This window comes from Pempheris klunzingeri, chromosome 19, assembly GCF_042242105.1.
Source record: "Pempheris klunzingeri isolate RE-2024b chromosome 19, fPemKlu1.hap1, whole genome shotgun sequence".
Lineage (NCBI taxonomy): Eukaryota > Metazoa > Chordata > Actinopteri > Acropomatiformes > Pempheridae > Pempheris > Pempheris klunzingeri.
In genome coordinates this window covers 22,585,221-22,608,109 of record NC_092030.1, presented here as the reverse complement: position 1 = coordinate 22,608,109, position 22,889 = coordinate 22,585,221, and the positions used below count along the sequence as shown (strand labels likewise).

The 22,889-nt window shown below is 50.4% G+C and overlaps 3 protein-coding genes across 4 annotated transcripts; 1 reads left to right on the top strand and 2 right to left on the bottom strand.

Moving 5' to 3' along the window:
* Positions 1-477: 477 nt before the first annotated feature.
* Positions 478-11,401, bottom strand: ythdc1 (YTH N6-methyladenosine RNA binding protein C1). The gene is made up of 17 exons (XM_070850382.1): positions 11,244-11,401; positions 10,401-10,502; positions 8,964-9,262; positions 8,479-8,878; positions 8,127-8,189; positions 7,939-8,033; positions 7,744-7,852; positions 7,532-7,649; positions 7,309-7,393; positions 7,070-7,224; positions 2,812-2,891; positions 2,567-2,603; positions 2,222-2,261; positions 2,008-2,073; positions 1,737-1,928; positions 1,428-1,612; positions 478-1,018 (listed from the first exon to the last, which is right to left on the bottom strand). Exons 1-17 carry the CDS (start codon positions 11,269-11,271, stop codon positions 943-945), a joined length of 2,130 nt encoding a protein of 709 aa, XP_070706483.1. The 5' UTR covers positions 11,272-11,401; the 3' UTR covers positions 478-942.
* A 1,437-nt stretch (positions 11,402-12,838) lies between these two features.
* Positions 12,839-13,683, top strand: ufc1 (ubiquitin-fold modifier conjugating enzyme 1). The gene has a single exon (XM_070850698.1). The coding sequence runs from the start codon at positions 12,882-12,884 to the stop codon at positions 13,467-13,469; it is 588 nt and encodes a 195-aa protein (XP_070706799.1). The 5' UTR covers positions 12,839-12,881; the 3' UTR covers positions 13,470-13,683.
* Positions 13,684-16,976: 3,293 nt separating this feature from the next.
* On the bottom strand, positions 16,977-21,005 carry fktn (fukutin). Of its 2 annotated transcripts, XM_070850481.1 has the most exons (10): positions 20,771-21,005; positions 19,662-19,718; positions 19,314-19,514; positions 19,047-19,193; positions 18,567-18,697; positions 18,258-18,390; positions 18,005-18,134; positions 17,761-17,894; positions 17,399-17,523; positions 16,977-17,240 (listed from the first exon to the last, which is right to left on the bottom strand). In XM_070850481.1, exons 1-10 carry the CDS (start codon positions 20,870-20,872, stop codon positions 17,027-17,029), a joined length of 1,374 nt encoding a protein of 457 aa, XP_070706582.1. In that variant the 5' UTR covers positions 20,873-21,005; the 3' UTR covers positions 16,977-17,026. The 2 variants fall into 2 exon arrangements, with proteins under 2 accessions (XP_070706582.1, XP_070706583.1); XM_070850482.1 differs by lacking the exon at positions 19,314-19,514.
* Between the last annotated feature and the right edge of the window lie 1,884 nt (positions 21,006-22,889).

Below are 22,889 nucleotides of genomic sequence, written 5' to 3'. Positions count from 1 at the left end.
GTATGAAAGCCTGTCTGTCCTTATCTGTCTTCATCTGAATGTTTTAATATTTTATTTCTTTATAAAAAATGGAAGTGTTCAGACAGGTACTGAGAAAAAGTCTGTCAGGAGGTTAAATAATGAACAGACGATGAAATGAGGACACCGTGTCTGCTGAGCGGGCTTCTCAGAGATGAAACTTCTGTCTGCACCTTTAAGTTCAATCACATGGCATCACGTGACCGGACTGGCTGCAGTACCTGTGTGGACACGGGCGCCACCCCGCTGGACTCATTTAAATATTCAATAAAACATCGACAACAAAGAGTCCCATCTCTGACGTTTACCGACAGCAAGTTCATCCTCTGGGGGGCGTCACCGCCAACCGATGCATTCACACAAGGAAATCAGATGGTCATGGGAAACCAGCTCAACGCCTGACTGATTCTGTTTTACAGTTATTTTGTTGGAAAGTTCTGATAACTGAGCAAACACACATTTCACATTTTATTCATTTTATTTTGTACAAAAACAGACAAGCTCCGCCCCCTTCATCCACAACCAGGAAACAAGTTTTTTCCTTCAAACACTGAACAATTCAACCTGATCAAAAACACAGATCAGCTGGACGTTTGGTCACCACGGTAACAACCAATCACAGAGAAGTAAAAGGGAAAACAATCTGACGTTAAAAGCAGGAAACAAACAGGAAGCAGGAGGCACCACCGAGTCAGAACACAAACCGCCGCCGTTCAGCTAGAAAAACAAACCTGAAAATTAAATATGAGAAAATAGACAGAAGAGAATCAGGAAGAAAAGAAACTTTTCTTCACTGTTCAATGGTTTAACAACGTCCCTCCGCACTTTTAATTTGATAGTATTTACAGGAAAAACCTTTCACAATAAAAGCAGCAATAATTGGAGAAGAACAAAATGTTTTTCCGTTGGTCATTGGGCGGCCTCTCAGAGGGTCTTGACCCTCATGTTGGGGACCTCTGGTCTACAACACTGTAGTCCAACTTCCTGTCCGCAGAGGATTCTGGGAAATGAAGTGTGAACGTTCAGGAGACATTACACTGTTAAAAAAACCCATCAAATGCTTATTAAGTTCATACATTTTTCAAAGTGTGCAGAAACATGTACGACGGAGCCGTGTGACGTGTGACTTCCTGTGTGGTGATGTCACTTCCCTTTTTTACGCTGGATCACCAAAATAAAAGCTTTGATCGAACTCACAAAATTCACAAGGTGACCTTTCCCCCCAATTTTTCTTTGTTTTTAAAAATATTTTATTGACATACAAACCGATGCAACCGTTGATGTTGTCACATAGCTCATTTAATTTTTTTACTCATAATTTGCAACAAAAATCAAAACCAGCCAAAACACTGCTGACTGTCAAAATAAAAGCCCTTGGAGGCTGACAGGACATAATATCATCAGATCACCTGCGGTACCGCCCCCTCTCCTTGTCCCTCTCTCTCTCTCTGTCTCTGTCCCGCCCTCGCTCTCTCTCTCTCTCGCGGCGGGGTCCACCACGGTCCCGTTCACGCTGCCGTTCACGCTCACGCCGGCTGCTCACCACCGCCTGTGTCCGCCGAAGGAAATCGTCCACACGCATGTCGTAGTCATGCTGCATGATGGGGGAAAAAGAGGCAGGGGAAGTCAGACGCTGCAGAATAAAAACTAAACTCTGATAACTTATCAATAAAATCAGAGACAGTGGAATTAGAGGAGTGAGGAGAATGAGATCTGACCGGGCTCGAGGCAAAGGCGCGGTGTTGTGGCGCTCGCTGTTTGTCTCTGAAGCGAGGGGGTGGGGCCTCATGCGGCGGCAGGGGGGGGTGGTGGTGGTGATGGTAGGCCTGGTGCGGGGGGGGCGGGGGGTGGCTATGGTGGTAGTAGGGGGGGTGGTGGGGGGGCGGCTGCTCCACACCGGGGTACGCTGCCTGTGGACACATACATGACATCATTAGTTCAGTCTGCGGTCGGTCACCTGATGGATCAGGATCAATAAGCGGGTCGTACCAGAGTCTGCCAGGGAGCAGGAGGACCGACGCTGTGGTGGTAGTCCCTCATATAGTCGTTATAGGACTGCAACAGGAAGCACAAATGTGAGCACCTGAATGCACCTGTCGCTGAGGCTAACACCACAACAGATCAGAACAGATGACAACAGATCAACTGGAGCTAACATGCTAAAAAGAAGCTAAGCTAACATGCTAACATGCTAGTAACTCACCCCGTTGAGAAACACGTCTCGTCTCACGCTGGAGAAACGCCTGAAAACAAAAGCACGTTGAGTCATTTTGTTGATAAAGTTTTGAAAACATTCTGACTCATGATAAAGACAACTTCCTGTTGATTTTCAGAGTTGAAGTTTTCATATTTATTAAATGAGAACTTTTTTAGGAAATATGAACTTAACGTTTGAAATCTTTCACATTTTCTGTAAAATAAATTTCTTTTCTTTTCTTTTTTAATTTCTATGTCTTTGTCCCAATCTATTGAGACAGCTGCTGTAGCCCTGCCTACTTCCTGCGACCCATTTCCTGTTTGAGGTGAGCGATGATGAGGCCCCTCTCACCTGTCCACTGGCTGGTTACGAAGGTCCTGGATGAACCCTGAAAACAAAACAAATTCTTCTGTTCAGTTCAGCTCAGAGCTTTAACTAGGATCAAAACGACTACAATTCACGTTCAAAGCCTTCACTCCAGAACAAGATCAAACTGTTAAACCAGCGTTTAGACTAGGAGCAGGTTCAGGTTTAATCCAGTTTATGATTGTAACTGTAGTTTCTACAGCTGATAACACAGTAGACTCATTAACCACCTGCACGCTGGCTGAAGTCAAGCGGACCGTCGGCTCGCGGTCGCTTCCTGCCGTGGAGGTCATACTCTTCAGGACGACGCCTACGTAGACAAGTTGACAAGTAAGACACACACATGCACACAGTACACACACATACACACACAGTATACACACACACACACACACACACACACACACTGAAGACTCACTCACGTCAGATTCCAAACAGGTAAACTGCAGCATCAGGACATCTGACGTGTTTTTAAAACTTGAAAACTGATTTTCCCTCCAATAAAAGATGTGTCTGACTTCCTGTTTACATTAAGCACTTTCAGCTCCAATCACACGCAGACTGGAACAAAACTGGTCATCCTGCAGTCTGCCGGTCCTCCTGTGGTCTACTGGTCCTCCTGTGGTCTACTGGTCATCCTGCGGTCTACTGGTCCGTTTACTGGTCGTCCTGCGGTCTACTGGTCCGTCTACTGGTCGTCCTGCGGTCTACTGGTCCGTCTACTGGTCGTCCTGCGGTCTACTGGTCCGTCTACTGGTCCATCTGTGGTCTACTGGTCGTCCTGTGGTCTACTGGTCCGTCTACTGGTCGTCCTGCGGTCTACCGGTACGTCTACTGGTCCATCTGTGGTCTACTGGTCCATCTGTGGTCTACTGGTCGTCCTGTGGTCTACTGGTCCGTCTACTGGCCATCCTGCGGTCTACTGGTCCGTCTACTGGTCGTCCTGCGGTCTACTGGTCGTCATGCGGTCTACTGGTCGTCCTGCAGTCTAGTGGTCCTCCTGCCGACTACTGGTCCTCCAGCCGTCTACTGGTCCTCCAGCCGTCTACTGGTCCTCCTGCGGTCTACTGGTCCTCCTGCGGTCTACTGGTCCTCCTGCGGTCTACTGGTCCTCCTGCGGTCTACTGGTCCGTCTACTGGTCCTCCTGCGGTCTACTGGTCCGTCTACTGGTCGTCCTGCGGTCTACTGGTCCGTCTACTGGTCGTCCTGCGGTCTACTGGTCCGTCTACTGGTCGTCCTGCGGTCTACTGGTCCGTCTACTGGTCGTCCTGCGGTCTACCGATACGTCTACTGGTCGTCCTGCCGTCTACTGGTCCGTCTACTGGTCCTCCTGCGGTCTACTGGTCCCCCTGCCGTCTACTGGTCCCCCTGCCGTCTACTGGTCCCCCTGCCGTCTACTGGTCCCCCTGCCGTCTACTGGTCCCCCAGCCGTCTACTGGTCCCCCTGCCGTCTACTGGTCCCCCTGCCGTCTACTGGTCCTCCAGCCGTCTACTGGTCCCCCTGCCGTCTACTGGTCCCCCTGCGGTCTACTGGTCCCCCTGCCGTCTACTGGTCGCCCTGCCGTCTACTGGTCCTCCAGCCGTCTACTGGTCCCCCTGCCGTCTACTGGTCCCCCTGCCGTCTACTGGTCCCCCTGCCGTCTACTGGTCCCCCTGCCGTCTACTGGTCGCCCTGCCGTCTACTAGTCATCCTGCCGTCTACTGGTCCTCCAGCCGTCTACTGGTCCCCCTGCCGTCTACTGGTCCTCCAGCCGTCTACTGGTCCTCCAGCCGTCTACTGGTCCTCCTGCCGTCTACTGGTCCTCCTGCCGTCTACTGGTCGCCCAGCCGTCTACTGGTCCTCCAGCCGTCTACTGGTCCTCCAGCCGTCTACTGGTCCCCCTGCCGTCTACTGGTCCCCCTGCCGTCTACTGGTCGCCCTGCCGTCTACTGGTCCTCCAGCCGTCTACTGGTCCCCCTGCCGTCTACTGGTCCCCCTGCCGTCTACTGGTCCCCCTGCCGTCTACTGGTCCCCCTGCCGTCTACTGGTCGCCCTGCCGTCTACTAGTCATCCTGCCGTCTACTGGTCCTCCAGCCGTCTACTGGTCCCCCTGCCGTCTACTGGTCCTCCAGCCGTCTACTGGTCCTCCAGCCGTCTACTGGTCCTCCTGCCGTCTACTGGTCCTCCTGCCGTCTACTGGTCGCCCAGCCGTCTACTGGTCCTCCAGCCGTCTACTGGTCCCCCTGCCGTCTACTGGTCCTCCAGCCGTCTACTGGTCCTCCAGCCGTCTACTGGTCCTCCTGCCGTCTACTGGTCGCCCTGCCGTCTACTGGTCGCCCAGCCGTCTACTGGTCCTCCAGCCGTCTACTAGTCATCCTGCCGTCTACTAGTCATCCTGCCGTCAACTAGTCATCCTGCCGTCTACTGGTCCGTCTACTGGTCCTCCTGCGGTCTACTAGTCATCCTGCGGTCTAGTGGTCCTCCTGCCGTCTACTGGTCCTCCTGCCGTCTACTAGTCATCCTGCCGTCTACTGGTCCGTCTACTGGTCCTCCTGCGGTCTACTAGTCATCCTGCGGTCTAGTGGTCCTCCTGCCGTCTACTGGTCCTCCTGCCGTCTACTAGTCATCCTGCCGTCTACTGGTCCGTCTACTGGTCCTCCTGCCGTCTACTGGTCCTCCTGCCGTCTACTGGTCCTCCTGCCGTCTACTGGTCCTGGTGTGTCGTGTTCATTACGGCTTGTGTTCAGACCAGTTTTAGAATGAATACTTCCTGACTGAAGTAGTTCACCGTTTCATTGTCCGATGAACAAACAAACAGCATTTTGATACATTTTACTTCACACACACATCTTAAAAAAAACAAACGAAGAAGAAGAAGCCTCTGAAAAGGACAACATACCGCTTCTGTTGTATATGAGGGAGGGGCGGTTTGACTGTGTCAACAACACTGTGATTCTACAAACAGTTTCTCCTCATCAGTCCATCTTAAAGGCTTTTAATAAACCCTCTTATTTTGAAAGGGTGGAGGGGGTGATGATGATGATGATGATGGTGCAGTCCTGCCAATCAATACTTAAAGCCCCGCCCCTCTCAGACCAGCCCCGCCCCCTCCAGACCAGCAACAGTCCTTCAAACAACAACAAAGCTTTCCTCGTCTTTCTGTCGTGCCGTCCTTCTGGATTCTTTTACTTATGTTTGCACCTCCTCCTCCTCCTCCTCCTCCTCCTCCTCCTCCTCCCCCAATCACTCACTCTTTATATTCAGTTCAGGAGAGAGAGCCAAACACACACACACACACACACACACACACACACACACACACACACACACACACACACAAATAAACAGTTTGTCAACACTGAGCTCTCAATCCTGATTCAGGGAGTAAGTGTGTGCTGGGGGGGGGTCACACAACCGTCCTTTCATGGAGGGGGGGGGGTCATCAGTCCAACAGGATTTCATGAATAAATATTTATATATTTATTCTTTTAATTTGAGTCCAACTTTTCCTTTATGTATTTTTTTGTTTGATCATGCGAGGAGGAAGCCCCACCCCTCAGACTCATCCCCCCATTGGATATAGTCCAGAGGCCCCACCCCTCAGACTCATCCCCCCATTGGATATAGTCCAGAGGCCCCACCCCTCAGACTCATCCCCCCATTGGATATAGTCCAGAGGCCCCACCCCTCAGACTCATCCCCCCATTGGATATAGTCCAGAGGCCCGACGCCCCAGTCGACCCAACGCCCCCCCCCCCCCCCCTTTAAAGACCAGAGCCAGTCCTCGGGGAGCTCAGACCGCCGCCCCCCCCCCCCGGTTTTAGTTCTACCACGCTCGCCCCCCTCCCCCATCAGTCCAGCCAGTGGCGCTCATCCTCTCTGCTTTTATTCTGAAAGGGTTGGCCAGTCCAGCTAAAAGCCAAACATTCTGATTTTTCTAATTTCCGAAGTTTGAAACTCCTGCAAAGAAAAAAAGCTTCAAAAGGAGAAATTTAGCAACAACAAACTTTAGTTTCTTCTGTCTCAGCTAGAATGACTTTAAATAAGAAATGTTGAAGACAAATAAAATCTTAAAATTATAGATTCATTGAACAAAAGAAAAAGTGAATCAAATTAAATGTGCACTTTGCTGCTCGGCGTGAGCTGAAATAAAACCACAGTTCATGGATCAGACTCGGCGTTAACACTTCAGATGGCATGAGGAATAACGGAGGATTAATCGTGGTCGTTGTGGCGTGAGCCATTAGCGAGCCTCGCCCTGCTGACGACCTCAGCTTCCTGCCTGACTTTAGACTTCACCCACCGACGCAAAGCGAGCCGTCACTCCGGTGGAAAAACCCCAGACTGGAGAAACAACGACAACCAGAGAATCGCCAACGCACGGGGTCGCTAGCCGCCGGCTACAGGTGGCGGCCGTCTCCATTGTCCAGCAGCAGGTGGCGCTGTGGTCGCAGCAGGAGAAGAAGAAGAACAGGAAGCGGGAGGAGGAGCTTGATGATTGGCTAACCTTCCCGGTTCACGCTGCGGCGGTCTGCCCCGAGGCCGCGGCTCCGACGGCGTCCGGCGCTTGTGGCGAACACGGCGAGCCACCTGGTGGACGTCCACACTCTCGTCCAATGGGAAAAGGGCACAGAGCTGAGCGCCGATGTCCGGTTGGATCTCCTGAAAGAGTTTCACACGTTTACAACATTTAATCAACACAGACATGATTCAGTCAGAACTGAAGGAGCGAAGCCGCCAGCTCACCTGTCCGTCACGTCCAATTTTGACGGGCTTGTTTTCATTCCAGGGGTTGAACAGGTGAGCCGTCTTCGTGAAGGGAAGCTCCCTCCTGTAATGGGAAAGACTCATGAACCAGTGGACTGATCCCAGTCTGGGTTGGAGGGTCCTGCTGGTGCTGGGCGCTGTCTGTCTGTCTGTCTGTCTGTCTGTCTGTCTGTCTGTCTGTCTGTCTGTCGTGGTCGTTTACCTGCAGAGCCAGTCGATCTTGAAGACTCCGCCCAGCATCTTGGCATTCATGCCAGCAGGAAGAACCCAGTGGATCGGAGATCCGCCATGATGAGACTCTGACGCCAAACGAGCAAAACCTACAGACAGTGAAGACGAGACAAAGACGGCGATGAGCTCAAAACCTGGAAAACAGCAAGGAAAGATCAAGGTTCTGTTTCTTGGCGTTCCCACCTTGGAATTTGCCGCTCTCCCTCACAGAGAAAACGAGGACGACGCTCCGCGCCGAGCGGAACGCTGCGTTCAGCTTCTTCTCGTTCACCGGCAGCGTCGACCACACGCCCTGAACACACAGAGGACATGACATGGACACGCCTTCGTCACGGAGCACCCCTCCATGTGACCCCCTCCACGTGACCCCCAACATACCTTGGCTTTGGCAAGCGACACGTTCTCGTGGTTGTTGCTCTTGATGAGGAAGAAGCGAGCGTCTCTGAGGATGTAGCGCAGCTTACTGGTCGGATCTGAAACCACACAGGAAGTGGCTGTAATCAGATTACTTTACAGGACTTAAATCTCCTGAGAACTACAATGAACTACAACAATGGCCGCCTTACTCTCCATCCCTTTGCGTACGGCTCTGACCGACGATGACAGCTTCTCCCGCTTCTTCTCCGAACCTTCAAAATAACAGTACAGAATTAAGTCACACAAAGAGAAAACAGCTGCGATTCAGCCAATGGGACGCTAGAGAGCTCACCGTCCCTGCCGCCTAGCAACAGCAGCTACCACCTAGCAACGCTGGACGCTATTTAAAGGATTGAGTCCTGCTACTACTTGTGCTGTAGTAGTGTAGTACTGTGAGTAATACTCAGTCCTGAGTGTCGTGTGTAGAACTGAGTACTAAATACTGAGTACTATGTGTACTTCTCGATCAGAGAAACCCGTTGTGGTCGTTGCTGTGGTTACCTGAGGCCTCGGAGGCGGAGCCTGAGTGCACCGACTCGCCGTCGTCTGAGAAACTGACAGAGGAGGCGGAGCGTGAGTCGCCAGCCTCACTGCGAGTGTCATAGTCATTCCCCTCACCGCCACGCCGCTCATACTCCTCTTCTTCCTCCTCCTCATCCTCCTTTTCTCCTTCCTCCTCCTCCTCTTCCTCCTCCTCTTCCTCCATGCCCTCCTCTTCCTCCTCCTCCTCCTCCTCATCTTCCTCCTGATCCTCCTCTTCCTCCTCCTCTACGTGGGAGGCAGCAGGGGAGGAGCTTCCCGACCCCTGCTCTGAGCCGTACTCCGCTGCCGCCTCCTCCTCTGATTGGTTGTCCTCGTCATGAGGGGAGGGGCTCGCCCGCCGCTCATCACGCCGCAGTTTCTGAAGACAAACAGGAAATGAATACGACTGGCTGTCAAACTGTCAGCTGATTGGCTGGTTAGTGCTGTCAGAGGAATATCTGTACCTGGCTCAGACCCTCCAGGCCTCTCTGAGACTCCCGTCGTCGGACATCCTCTCCTCCCCGGCTCCTGGATGCCTCTCGGGCCCCTCGCCGGCCCTTTCGCTCCTCATAGTATTCATGACGGTAGCTGGCAGTGGAGACGTGGCGCCCGCGGGGGCTGGATGCCACCTTCTTGGAGGAGGAGGAGAGAGGTGGACCTGGAGCTCTCTTATTGGTGGAGGACCTAGAGGGGGCGTGACCTGATGAGGGGCGGAGCCTCTTCAGATCCTGACTGTCCGAGCGATCGCTCTTCCTCTTTGTTCCTGAAAGGCAGAAGAGGGTTTAAACACACGCAGCGCCAGCTGCCCTCATCATCTACCAGCAGTACTGACAGCAGCAGTACTGACAGCAGCAGTACTGACAGCAGTAGTAGTACTGACAGCAGCAGTATTGACAGCAGCAGTACTACCAGCAGCAGTACTGACAGCAGCAGTATTGACAGCAATAGTACTACCAGCAGCAGTACTACCAGCAGCAGTACTACCAGCAGCAGTACTGACAGCAGCAGTACTGACAGCAGCAGTACTGACAGCAGCAGTACTACCAGCAGCAGTACTACCAGCAATAGCACTACCAGCAGCAGTACTACCAGCAGCAGTACTGACAGCAGCAGTACTACCAGCAGCAGTACTGACAGCAGCAGTACTGACAGCAGCAGTACTACCAGCAGCAGTACTACCAGCAGCAGTACTACCAGCAGTAGTACTACCAGCAGCAGTACTACCAGCAGCAGTACTGACAGCAGCAGTACTACCAGCAGTAGTACTACCAGCAGCAGTACTGACAGCAGCAGTACTACCAGCAGCAGTACTACCAGCAATAGCACTACCAGCAGCAGTACTACCAGCAGCAGTACTGACAGCAGCAGTACTGACAGCAGCAGTACTACCAGCAGCAGTACTGACAGCAGCAGTACTGACAGCAGCAGTACTGACAGCAGCAGTACTACCAGCAGCAGTACTACCAGCAGCAGTACTACCAGCAGTAGTACTACCAGCAGCAGTACTACCAGCAGCAGTACTACCAGCAGCAGTACTGACAGCAGCAGTACTGACAGCAGCAGTACTACCAGCAGCAGTACTACCAGCAGCAGTACTGACAGCAGCAGTACTGACAGCAGCAGTACTACCAGCAGCAGTACTACCAGCAGCAGTACTACCAGCAGCAGTATTGACAGTAATAGTACTACCAGCAGCAGTACTGACAGCAGCAGTACTGACAGCAGCAGTATTGACAGCAGTAGTACTACCAGCAGTAGTACTGACAGCAGCAGTACTGACAGCAGCAGTATTGACAGCAGTAGTACTACCAGCAGTAGTACTGACAGCAGCAGTACTGACAGCAGCAGTATTGACAGCAGTAGTACTACCAGCAGTAGTACTGACCAGGAGGTACTGGTACCTTTCTTGTCGCTGACGTCCCTCTCTGTCTCAGGGTTGTACAGCTCATCGTCCTGATCCGGAGCTTCAGTCAGCAGATCTTCCAGAACGTTCAGCTCTCCGTCTGAAACACCACAGAGCTGTTAGCTGCTGACGAGCTGCCCACCCGGTTCTCCTCTGACCCGGTTCTCCTCTGACCCGGTTCTCCTCTGACCCGGTTCTCCTCTGCAGCCCTCCTGTCTGTTATCTGTCCGGGTTGGATCGGACCCCACACCGGTAAGCCCCCCCACCCCCCCCTCCCTGCTGTCCGTGGTTCTGGTTCTGTATCGGGACACTGACAGCCACAGAATCCAGAGTCAAACTCGTCCAATGTGTTCACACATCCGGCCAACGACACTGAATCTGATTCTAGGGAAGAGACACAAGCAAGCCAGAGACACTCTGTTTGCTCTGTCAGTAAATATTCCCTGATCGATCACATCCCGATAGTCCAGACCGACCACAAGGTGAACACAGAGGACAAACAGTCTGCTCGGATCTATTAAATGTGTCTTTTAATATGAGCGCAGCAGCAGAAACAGCAGATTTGTGAACGGAGTCTGGTGATCCGCGCAGAGGAGTTAGCTCCGCGGCTAACAGACGCCATAATGAATGAGCGAGGACCCGCATGAGCCGCTGCTGGCCGCTAACTTACCGGTTACCTGGTCAGCGGTCACTAACTAACCCAGCCACTATCAATATATAGATAAAGAAAGGATTATTGATCCGCCGCAGAGCCGACCAAAGTCTCAACAGAACAAAGGTAGTACACATGCTAATGCTAACAGCTAAGTGCTGCTAACAAAGCAGCCTGCTCGCGCCTCACCTTTGTCCTCGCGCCGGTCAGCCGCCATCACAGCTGCTGTGACGTGCTCCTGCCTCGCGCTCAGGTGAGTCCACAGACCAAAGCGGCTTCAGGTAATTTAGTGGTTTGATGATGATGAGAACAAACAGGCTGAGGCAGCGGGCACAGCGAAATGGCCGACTGACTGTTGTTGTAGCTGCTGCTTCTTCTTCTGGTTCACTAGCAGCGTCTAGGTGATCTACCGCCACCTGCCGGACCGGACCCTCATCACCACCATCATCATCATCCCCACCATCCCCTCCACCATCATCATCATCACCACCATCATCATCATCCCCACCATCATCATCATCACCACCACCATCATCATCATCATCATCACCACCATCATCATCATCATCATCATCACCACCATCATCATCATCATCATCATCATCCCCACCATCACCATCATCATCATCACCATCATCATCATCCCCACCATCATCATCATCATCACCATCATCACCACCATCATCATCATCATCACCACCACCATCATCATCATCACCATCATCATCATCATCATCATCATCATCATCCCCACCATCACCATCATCATCATCACCATCATCATCATCCCCACCATCATCATCATCATCACCATCATCACCACCACCATCATCATCATCATCACCACCACCATCATCATCATCACCATCATCATCATCATCCCCACCATCATCATCATCATCATCATCACCACCATCATCATCATCCCCACCATCCCCTCCACCATCATCATCATCACCACCACCATCATCATCATCATCATCACCATCATCATCATCATCCCCACCATCATCATCATCATCACCATCATCACCACCACCATCATCATCATCATCACCACCACCATCATCATCATCACCATCATCATCATCATCCCCACCATCATCATCATCATCATCATCATCATCATCACCATCATCACCATCATCACCACCAGCATCATCATCATCATCACCACCACCATCATCATCATCATCATCATCATCACCATCATCATCATCCCCACCATCATCATCATCACCACCATCATCACCATCATCATCATCATCATCATCATTGACCAGGAAGGAAAGTGATGGAGCACTGCGTCACATGACCGGGCCTCCACAGTCACCTGACCTAAACCCAGCTGGTTTGGGAGGAGTCGGACCTGAAGGACACCTTCCAGGTGACCCGATGGAGCTGATGGAGAGAGTGAAGCTGTGATCACAGCAAACGGAGGCTGATTTAAATAAGCTAAAATATAAACTTATTCTGGTTTATATATATATATTTATATATATATATTCTTTATGTTCCTTCATAGTTTGTCTTCAATATTAATCTACAATGTAAAACCTGAACAGGTGTCCAGACGCCTGACTGCTCCTGTAAATCACTCATTTAGCTCATTGAATTGAGAGAAATGACATGATCAATAAAAAGGTTTTCAGGAGTCTTTATTGAATTATTGATGACCCTTCAGACAGGTGACAGGTCGAATGTCGTTATTGATCAGGAACTGTAAAAAAAAGCGTGAGCTTTTGTTTTGAAAATCCCGTACAGGAAGTGTTTCTAGTCGATATCCGGAAGTCCACGTCAGTACTCCGACCGGCACCCTAGACCTGTATGAGTGAAGGCCGAAGTGGACCCTGTGAACCAGACCCCGCTTTACACTCAGACTCCCCCTCTGGACACAAAATGGCGGACGAGGCGACGCGCCGCGCCGTGTCGCAGATCCCGCTGCTGAAGACGCACGCGGGGCCGCGGGACGGCGCGCTGTGGCCGCAGCGGCTGAAGGAGGAGTACCAGACCCTGATCCGGTCCGTGGAGCAGAACAAGGCGGCCGACAACGACTGGTTCCGTCTTGAGTCCAACGCGGACGGCACGCGCTGGTCCGGCACGTGCTGGTTCATCCACGAGCTGCTGCGCTACGAGTTCCGGTTGGAGTTCGACATCCCGGTGACGTACCCGGACACCGCACCCGAGGTGGCGGTGCCGGAGCTGGACGGGAAGACCGCCAAGATGTACCGCGGCGGGAGGATCTGCCTGACCGAGCACTTCGCGCCGCTGTGGGCCCGGAACGCGCCGCGCTTCGGCCTGGCGCACCTGATGGCGCTGGGACTCGCGCCGTGGCTCGCCGTGGAGGTCCCGGACCTGATCGGTAAAGGACTCGTGGTCCACAAGGAGCGGCAGCGCGATGCGGCGGTGGAATGACGTCACTGAACGATAACGTCAAAGACTGAAAAACCAAGTTCAGCGGATAAAAAAGATGGAGAAGTCCCTGACCCCACCCTCACCTGAGGTCCCCGCCCCCACCCTCACCTGAGGTCCCCGCCCCCACCCTCACCGGAGTATTGGCTGTGTTGATGATGTGTGTATGTGGAGAAATGAAGGTCGTGAACATTAAAGTGAGTTGATACAACAGGAAGTGCCTCTGAGTGAAAATGATGAAGTCAGTAACAGAAAGCTGAGCTGATGTGAAATATTTGGAGGGGCTGGTTTGGGGGCTAAATTGTGAGAGAAATGAGAAGATTACATTTTATTTGAATTCCAAGTCTGGTCTCCCGTTTCTGTTAAGTGGACTCGTGGTTTACAGGTGCACTGAAGTCTTCCTCCTCGTTCAGGTTATTTTATTTTAATGATCTCAGTTACATCAATATAAATAATAAATGTGGCTGAAGTTTGCTTCCGTGTCGGATGGACCGATCTGTGACCTCATCACATGTTGAAGATTAATATATTTGTGAATTTACAGTCTGTCTAAAGCATTTGGCTGATAAATCATTTCATCATCATCATCATCATCACCATCACCACCTGATACAGGACGAACACAGAGGTCACAGACGCAGTGATCAACACGTTCGTTGGCTGTTTGTTAGACAGACGGACTTTTCTGTCAAACCTGGAGGCTTCTCATTAAATACAAAGAGTAGAAAGTCACAGCAGAGCTGTAGAGCTGTAGAGCTGTTAGAACTGTAGAGCTGTTAGAGCTGTAGAGCTGTTAGAACTGTAGAGATGTTAGAACTGTAGAGCTGTTAGAGCTGTAGAGATGTTAGAACTGTAGAGATGTTAGAGCTGTTAGAGCTGTTAGAACTGTAGAGATGTTAGAGCTGTTAGAGCTGTTAGAACTGTAGAGATGTTAGAGCTGTAGAGCTGTTAGAACTGTAGAGATGTTAGAGCTGTTAGAGCTGTTAGAACTGTAGAGCTGTTAGAACTGTAGAGCTGTTAGAGCTGTAGAGATGTTAGAACTGTAGAGATGTTAGAGCTGTTAGAGCTGTTAGAACTGTAGAGCTGTTAGAACTGTAGAGCTGTTAGAGCTGTAGAGATGTTAGAACTGTAGAGCTGTTAGAACTGTAGAGATGTTAGAGCTGTAGAGATGTTAGAACTGTAGAGCTGTTAGAACTGTAGAGATGTTAGAACTGTAGAGCTGTTAGAGCTGTAGAGATGTTAGAACTGTAGAGATGTTAGAGCTGTTAGAACTGTAGAGCTGTTAGAACTGTAGAGATGTTAGAGCTGTTAGAACTGTAGAGCTGTTAGAACTGTAGAGCTGTTAGAGCTGTAGAGATGTTAGAACTGTAGAGCTGTTAGAACTGTAGAGATGTTAGAGCTGTAGAGATGTTAGAACTGTAGAGCTGTTAGAACTGTAGAGATGTTAGAACTGTAGAGCTGTTAGAGCTGTAGAGATGTTAGAACTGTAGAGATGTTAGAACTGTAGAGATGTTAGAGCTGTTAGAGCTGTAGAGCTGTTAGAGCTGTAGAGCTGTTAGAGCTGTTAGAGCTGTTAGAGATGTTAGAGATGTTAGAGCTGTAGAGATGTTAGAACTGTAGAGCTGTTAGAGCTGTTAGAGCTGTTAGAGCTGTAGAGATGTTAGAACTGTAGAGCTGTTAGAGCTGTTAGAGCTGTTAGAGCTGTAGAGATGTTAGAACTGTAGAGCTGTTAGAACTGTAGAGATGTTAGAACTGTAGAGCTGTTAGAGCTGTAGAGCTGTTAGAGCTGTTAGAGATGTTAGAGATGTTAGAGCTGTAGAGATGTTAGAGCTGTAGAGCTGTTAGAGCTGTAGAGCTGTTAGAGCTGTAGAGATGTTAGAGCTGTTAGAGCTGTTAGAGCTGTAGAGCTGTTAGAGCTGTTAGAGCTGTTAGAACTGTAGAGCTGTTAGAGCTGTAGAGCTGTTAGAACTGTAGAGCTGTTAGAGCTGTAGAGCTGTTAGAACTGTAGAGCTGTTAGAGCTGTTAGAGCTGTAGAGATGTTAGAGCTGTTAGAGCTGTAGAGATGTTAGAGCTGTAGAGCTGTAGAGATGTTAGAACTGTAGAGCTGTTAGAGCTGTAGAGATGTTAGAGCTGTTAGAGATGTTAGAGCTGTAGAGATGTTAGAGCTGTTAGAGCTGTAGAGCTGTTAGAGCTGTAGAGCTGTTAGAGCTGTTAGAACTGTAGAGCTGTTAGAGCTGTAGAGCTGTTAGAGCTGTGAGAGCTGTAGAGCTGTTAGAGCTGTAGAGCTGTTAGAGCTGTAGAGCTGTTAGAACTGTAGAGATGTTAGAGCTGTAGAGATGTTAGAGCTGTTAGAGCTGTAGAGCTGTTAGAACTGTTAGAGCTGTTAGAACTGTTAGAGCTGTAGAGCTGTTAGAACTGTAGAGCTGTTAGAGCTGTAGAGCTGTTAGAACTGTAGAGATGTTAGAGCTGTAGAGCTGTAGAGATGTTAGAGCTGTTAGAACTGTTAGAGCTGTAGAGCTGTTAGAGCTGTTAGAACTGTAGAGCTGTAGAGCCGTGAGAGCTGTAGAGCCGTTAGAGCTGTAGAGCTGTTAGAGCTGTAGAGCTGTTAGAGCTGTTAGAGCTGTTAGAGCTGTTAGAGCTGTTAGAACTGTTAGAGCTGTAGAGCTGTTAGAGCTGTAGAGCTGTTAGAACTGTTAGAGCTGTTAGAGCTGTTAGAACTGTTAGAGCTGTAGAGCAGTTAGAGCTGTAAGAGCTGTTAGAGCTGTTAGAGCTGTAAGAGCTGTTAGAGCTGTTAGACTTGACATGAGTCTGTTCTCCTGCACTTCTGTCGTTCACATGAGCTGCAGGGATTTTCACGTTTGGTCCTACGTCATGAAACCTGTCTGTTAGTCCCCTGAGTGTTGTTGCTAACAGGAGGCTAACAGGCAGCTAATCTAACTGGAGGCTAACCGAAGCCTAACAGGCGGCTAACCTAACAGGAGGCTAACAGACGGCTAACCTAACTGGAGGCCAACAGGCGGCTAACCTAACAGGAGGCTAACAGACGGCTAACCTAACTGGAGGCCAACAGGCGGCTAACCTAACAGAAGGCCAACAGGCGGCTAACCTAACAGGCCTAACTGAGGTCGTTACAGCTGAGTTCCATGTGCGAAAGTATATGCTGCCTGTTACGATTGCTTGCTACCTTTATTTCTCACACAGCTGATGTCCTGTGATGATCAAAAATCCAATGGAGGAACCTCATTGGCTGTTTGTGGAGGGAACAGTGTGACGCTGACTTCCTGGTTGGCCTACAGACATCACTATGGCGCTCTGTTGCCAACAGCTTTCTGACATCATACGTATTGTGTCACTTCCTGTTTGTATGAAAGGTGTTGATGTGTTTACTTCCTGTTGCAGTAGTTATGACTGTAGTTCCTGTAGAATGGACTCTGGATCCGCTGTTACCATGACAACAAGTCAAACAACGACAAAGTTTCCAGATTTTCACGAGAAAAACAAAAAAACAACAACTTTCGAGTCTTTATTCGTGGCGTTTAATCTCATGTCTGCGTCTCCTCTCAGTAAACTTGGATAAGCTCCGCCCACTCCGCTGGAGGCCACACCCCATTTCCCAGCACATTGCTAGGCGACGACTTCCAGTCCCAGCTCCTCACCGGGACGCTCCAGGAGGTGCCATAGTTCGCCGTCACGTAGTCGAGCGTTTCACATGGAACGCGAACTTTCAGCTCCAGAAACTCAGCCCAGCAGAGCGAGAAACGGGGGAAAATGTACCTGACGACAAAAACATGCAAAAAAACTTTATCTACAGAAGGAAATGTCTTTTTTTTAATTCCCTGTTACTTTACGTTTATTCTACCACGTCTCCTCTCACGTCTGATTTCATTTTACTGTGGAGATAAATGTTGAATATTTTCTGTGGTTTCATTTACTTGAACTTTCTGCCACTCTTCGCCTGCGTTCCTCCGTTCCAGACGACGTCTCCGTCTTCGTAGAAAAAAAAAATGTCCAGTTTGACATCATCACTCAGAAAGGAAAGTTCCAGACTGTCCTCCACCTGCATTTCAAAATAAAATAAATTACACACCAGCTACGAAAATAACACTTGCTGCTTCACAGTAAAGTCGTGGCAGTGTTCTAATACATGCTGCACTGACGTCAGTCCCTGAATTAAGACAACAGAAACACACTGTTGAAATGAAAACATCTGTAAAGACAAAAATGAAATGTTTTGACTGAAAGGTGACAAAACCAAGAAAAAAGGAGGTCGGACAAAAGAAAGTGATGTTTTCACCTTTCCAAACTTGTGTTTGAGTGACAGGCCGGCGTCCCTGAACGCTGTGATGATGTCAGACCTGAAGTCCACGATGAAAATCCCGATGTCGACGTCACGGCTGTACGAGATGACGCTGCACTGCCTGAACCAGCCTGCAGGGGGCGAGAGACGTCCACACAGATAGGAACAGAGAGTTAGCGTGTCGTTATACTGCAGTGTTAGCACGTTAGCGTGTCGTTATATTTTGATGTTTGCATGTTACCCAGACAGGTTCCGCTGCTGAGCCAGAAGGGGATGTTGAGGTCAGTTAGCGTTCGAGCGGCTAAATGTAGCAAAGACTTCACTTTCCTCCGAAAATCCACAGCGTTGGGAGACGAGTCATCAGGGTAGAGCTACGTTCACACACAGCGGGGAGAGAGAGAGTCAAAACATTTTTCTTTCCATCCAAAACTCTTTCACTTCCACTCCTGGTGTATTCACCCCTTTCACAATAAAAGCCCCGTGTTCTGTTTGACCTGCAGGAAGTTACGGGCGTCATGGTATCGGCACTCCTGGAAGCGGGCGTGTCGCTGCTCATGGAGAAAACGGGACACGTTTCGTGGGATTCGAACGTCGAGGCCGTCCAGGACCGTGAGGACCAGCTCGGGCCTGCAGGGGGCGACATAACAGCTCGCTGTCAGTCTGATCTAGATACATGGGGGGGGTAGTTGTCCCATTACCATGAGACCGGCACAGGGACTGGAAGCTCAGAGCCACATCCGGTGTGAGCAGATGTTTCTCTTCGGTCTGACCTTTGATGTCGGGCTCCACCTCCAAGGTCTCACCTGTCGTACGCTCCGGCGTGACGTCCGAAGTCCAGCAGCTTGAAGGGAGCAAAGCTTCGGTCCATATCTGCTTTGAGGCGTAGCGCTCCATGCCACAGGTAGTTCCCGCTCCGCTCATACAGGAACACCACCTAGGATGAGACACTGCTGCTGAGACCAGGTACACCCAAACTCCACCTGGTGGGGTTGTTTCTGACAGGGTACTAGGCTTTCTAAATGGTTGCTAGGCATTTTAAGTGGTTGCTAGGCATCACCAGGAGTGCATTAAACATTAAAACAGTTTGCTGCTGTTTTCCCGACTGACCAATGTGTTTCCTGTCGGCGACGGCGGGCTCACGTGTTTTCCAATCAGCAGCGAATGTGCAAACCGTGTTCAGACTAAATTGTTGCAAATGTTGCCAAACACAACAGGGTGTCGAATGCACCACCGTTTGTGTTTTGTCGGGCTGAACAAAGCCCTGACAACGTGGCCCCGCCCACCTGGATGATGTAACCGTGGAGGCGGAACAAGAGGTGCAGGGGGATCTCATCTCCTGATAGGGTGTCCAGACTGGCCAATCGGGGGTCCTCTCCTCGCACATCCAGCATCTCGAAGCCTTTCTGCTCGGCGGCCAGCAGGAGGCCGTGCTGACGGGACAGACAGACGCCGTTATTACACTGGAAAGAGTTTCTCATTTAAATCACAGAAATACAGAAACAGAGATTTACCTACAAATTAAATGACATCCTGATAGTGAATGCACTCACATCATACTTCCACAGGTTGGCGTGCAGAGCGAAAGACGTGATTGGCCGGCCGGAGCACAGGAAGCTGCAGTGCGGCTCGCGCACCAGCTGGTCGCGCTGCCGCAAAGCATCCTGGGAGAGCAGTGTCAGCGCAGCGGTGTCAGCGAGGAACAGCGGCAACCTGAAGCGCTGAGCTAACGCCAAAAACGTCTTCACTGTTTGCTGCAGAAACCGGACAGAGCAGGGCGGTTACCGTGGTAACGGCTGCCACGACAGGACGAGAAGGTCGCGGGCGGTTTAACATAGAACAGCGATTAAGCTAGCTGGGGGTTAAAAGCAGTGCTGCTGCTAGCATTAGCGCCGACTCACCCATTGGATGTCACTTGCGGTCAGGTGACCTGTTCGGCTCAGGATGTGAGGGCCAGGCTGCAGAGGAAAGGCATGCTGGGAAATGAAAAACTAAAAACTGATGACTTCATTTTTAAACGTAAAGCTGATAAAAACAGTTAACAGCTAACAGTTAACAGCTAACAGCTCGTTACATTCAGTCCTTAGAGGGTTAGGGTTACTCACACTCACACTCACACTCACACTCACACTCACACTCACACTCACTCACTCACACTCACACTCACACTCACACTCACACTCACACACTCACACACTCACACACTCACACACTCACACTCACACTCACACTCACACTCACACACACTCACACTCACACTCACACACACACACACTCACACTCACACTCACACTCACACTCACACTCTCACACTCTCACACACACACACACTCTCACTCACACTCACACTCACACTCTCACACTCTCACTCACACACACACTCACACTCTCACTCACACACACTCTCACTCACACTCACACTCACACTCTCACACTCTCACACTCTCACTCACACACACACTCACACACACACTCACACACACACACACACACTCTCACACACACACACACACACACACTCACTCACACACACACTCTCACACACACACACACACACACACACACACACACACACACACTCACACTCTCACTCACACACACTCTCACACACACTCTCACACTCACACACACACACACACTCACACTCTCACTCACTCACACACACACTCTCACTCACTCACACACACACACACACACACACACACACACTCACACTCTCACTCACACACACTCTCACACTCACACACACACACACTCTCACACACACTCTCACTCACTCACTCACTCACACACACACACACACACACAGGTGAGATATGTCCACGTTCGGTCTCTTTGATTTGTGAGAATTAAGTGTTCAATAATCGACCACCAGCTTCCTGTCTGAGGATCAATACTTTGATATTGGATTTAGAACGTGTGGTTGTGAAGTAATGACGTATTATTGGCTGATATCGATAGATTCAGTTTGCAGAGGGAAGCCGGTTTGTTGTCTTTACGTGTGTCTCACCTTGCTGACGTACTTCCGGTAGTAATACAGCTGGAACAGCAGGAACACGGAGCTGCTGACGACCAGCAGCGACAAAACGGCCGTCCGGTTCACACGAGGCATCCGGTGACTGTGGTCGGTAACCGGCTGCTCATGACGGCCGGACCGACGCGCTTTAACGGCGGCAAAATCCGCTCAGCCACGGCGCCAAACCCGAGCAACCTGCAGCGTCAGGGAGCGCCGCCATCTTTAAAACAACCCGCTTCCTGCTGGGACCTTCACAGTAAAAGCCCCTCTTTCTTTGTCTCAACTTTAGTGTCGAAATCAACAGCAGCGTCCACACAAGACAACAGCGCCACCTGGTGGCGGCTCAGCAGCACGATGGGATTCAAGGAAGGGAGGAATAAATCCGCCATAAGCTCCTTTTCCACCAACATTTCCAGGAACTTTTATTACCAGGAATTTATTTATTATTTATACTGCAGTAGTACTGTAGTACTAGTACAGGCCCCGCCCCCTGCTGTGCGTGCTGAACACGTTGCCTTAATGAACACCAGTGATGATGATGATGATGGTGAATAAACCTTGGTAATAAACTGAAGTCTCTAAGTGTTTCCTGTCTTCAGGCTCAGTGAGTCTCTGCTGGACCGGCAGGCTGCCCCTCCCCCCCCCGGTCTGTGGATCGTACCCCCACTCTACCTGACACACACCTGAGGTCGCTGCATAGCGCTGACAGAACCGCTGCCCTCATTATTTTCTATGGACGACGGCCAAGCCAACAGCGGTGCCGGTAAAACGCCGATCTGTGACACACCGCCGGTGAAAAGACCCGTTCAGCGTTCACTTTCACAAACGTCTCCATTAGTTCCACATCTGCTGTACCTGGGTCAGGAGGGCTGGAGCCTGCCCCCCCTCCTCAGTCGTTTCTTTCCTGGTCAAACTGACCACACCGTCCCGGGTTTAAATCCTGCTCAGCCTCTCTGACGCGGGTCGTCCTCTCTGTCCTGTTTCCAAAAACGATACAATATTTTAAAAAAGTCTTCCTCTTCCTCCATCATCATCATCACCGTCTTCTGTTGACACCAGCGGGGAACCGGGCCGTCCACCAGAGGGCGTCCTTGTGGTGGTCATTTATTAAGTCCAGTATAAAGAGACAAAACCGGGTCATCTGAAAACTGACAGAAGAAGAAGAACACGTTTACAGCTGACCTCCAGAAAACCGCTCAGACCAGTTAATACTCACTACTGGTTTATTAGACGGACCGGTTTGAAATGTTTCTCCTTCACCTGCAGCTGGTTTGTCGTATTTTCTGCTCTGAATTTTGAACAAGCAACTTGTTTATCTACTGAGATGTTTGAGTTCTGAGACACATAAAGAAAAAACAAATATTCATTAGTTTGACAAGTCAGAGATTCATGAAACTTCTGTTATCTATGTGTTGTTAGTTAGAGGTGTTACCTAGGTGTTAGCTAGAGGGACTAGCTAGTTAAAGGTGTTATCTAGGTGTTAGCTAGAGGGACTAGCTAGTTAAAGGTGTTATCAATCAATCAATTCAATCAATTCACCTTTATTGATCCCCCAGGGGGGGGAAATTCCATTTTACAGTGGTGGGGAAAGTGGAGGGAGAAAACAAGAGGAGAGAGAGGGGAGGAGAAAAAAACATGCGACACCAGACTGTACTCATGTGGAGTGCAGTGTGGGACCGGTAAAAAAACCTCAGCACATATTTTTGCACATCACATGACAATAACAACATGGCAACAGGGGAGGGGAAAAGGGGAGTAGAGAATTCCAGCACCGCAGGAGGCAGGTCACTGGCTACAGCCCCGGTAGGCGAGCCCTTGGACCTTGCCCCTCGTACTGGAGGGGTGGAAGCTGGCGAAGGCGTTGGATATAAGGCAGGAGTAAGTCCCGATGTGTTTGCTCATCAGTTCCCAAAACCCGCCTCAGTTCATTCGCGGTCGTCGGCGATAACATGGCGGTTGCCATGGAGATGTCCCTGGTCCGGTTCCAGATAAGCCAACAAACACCAGGTGGATGGGGGAGGGATGGGGAAGAGCGTCCCAGCTGCAGTGAACTCAGAGGGGAGATTGTTCAGACGGTGACCTTGGCCAAGGCCACTGCTTAGGGAGGCCAATT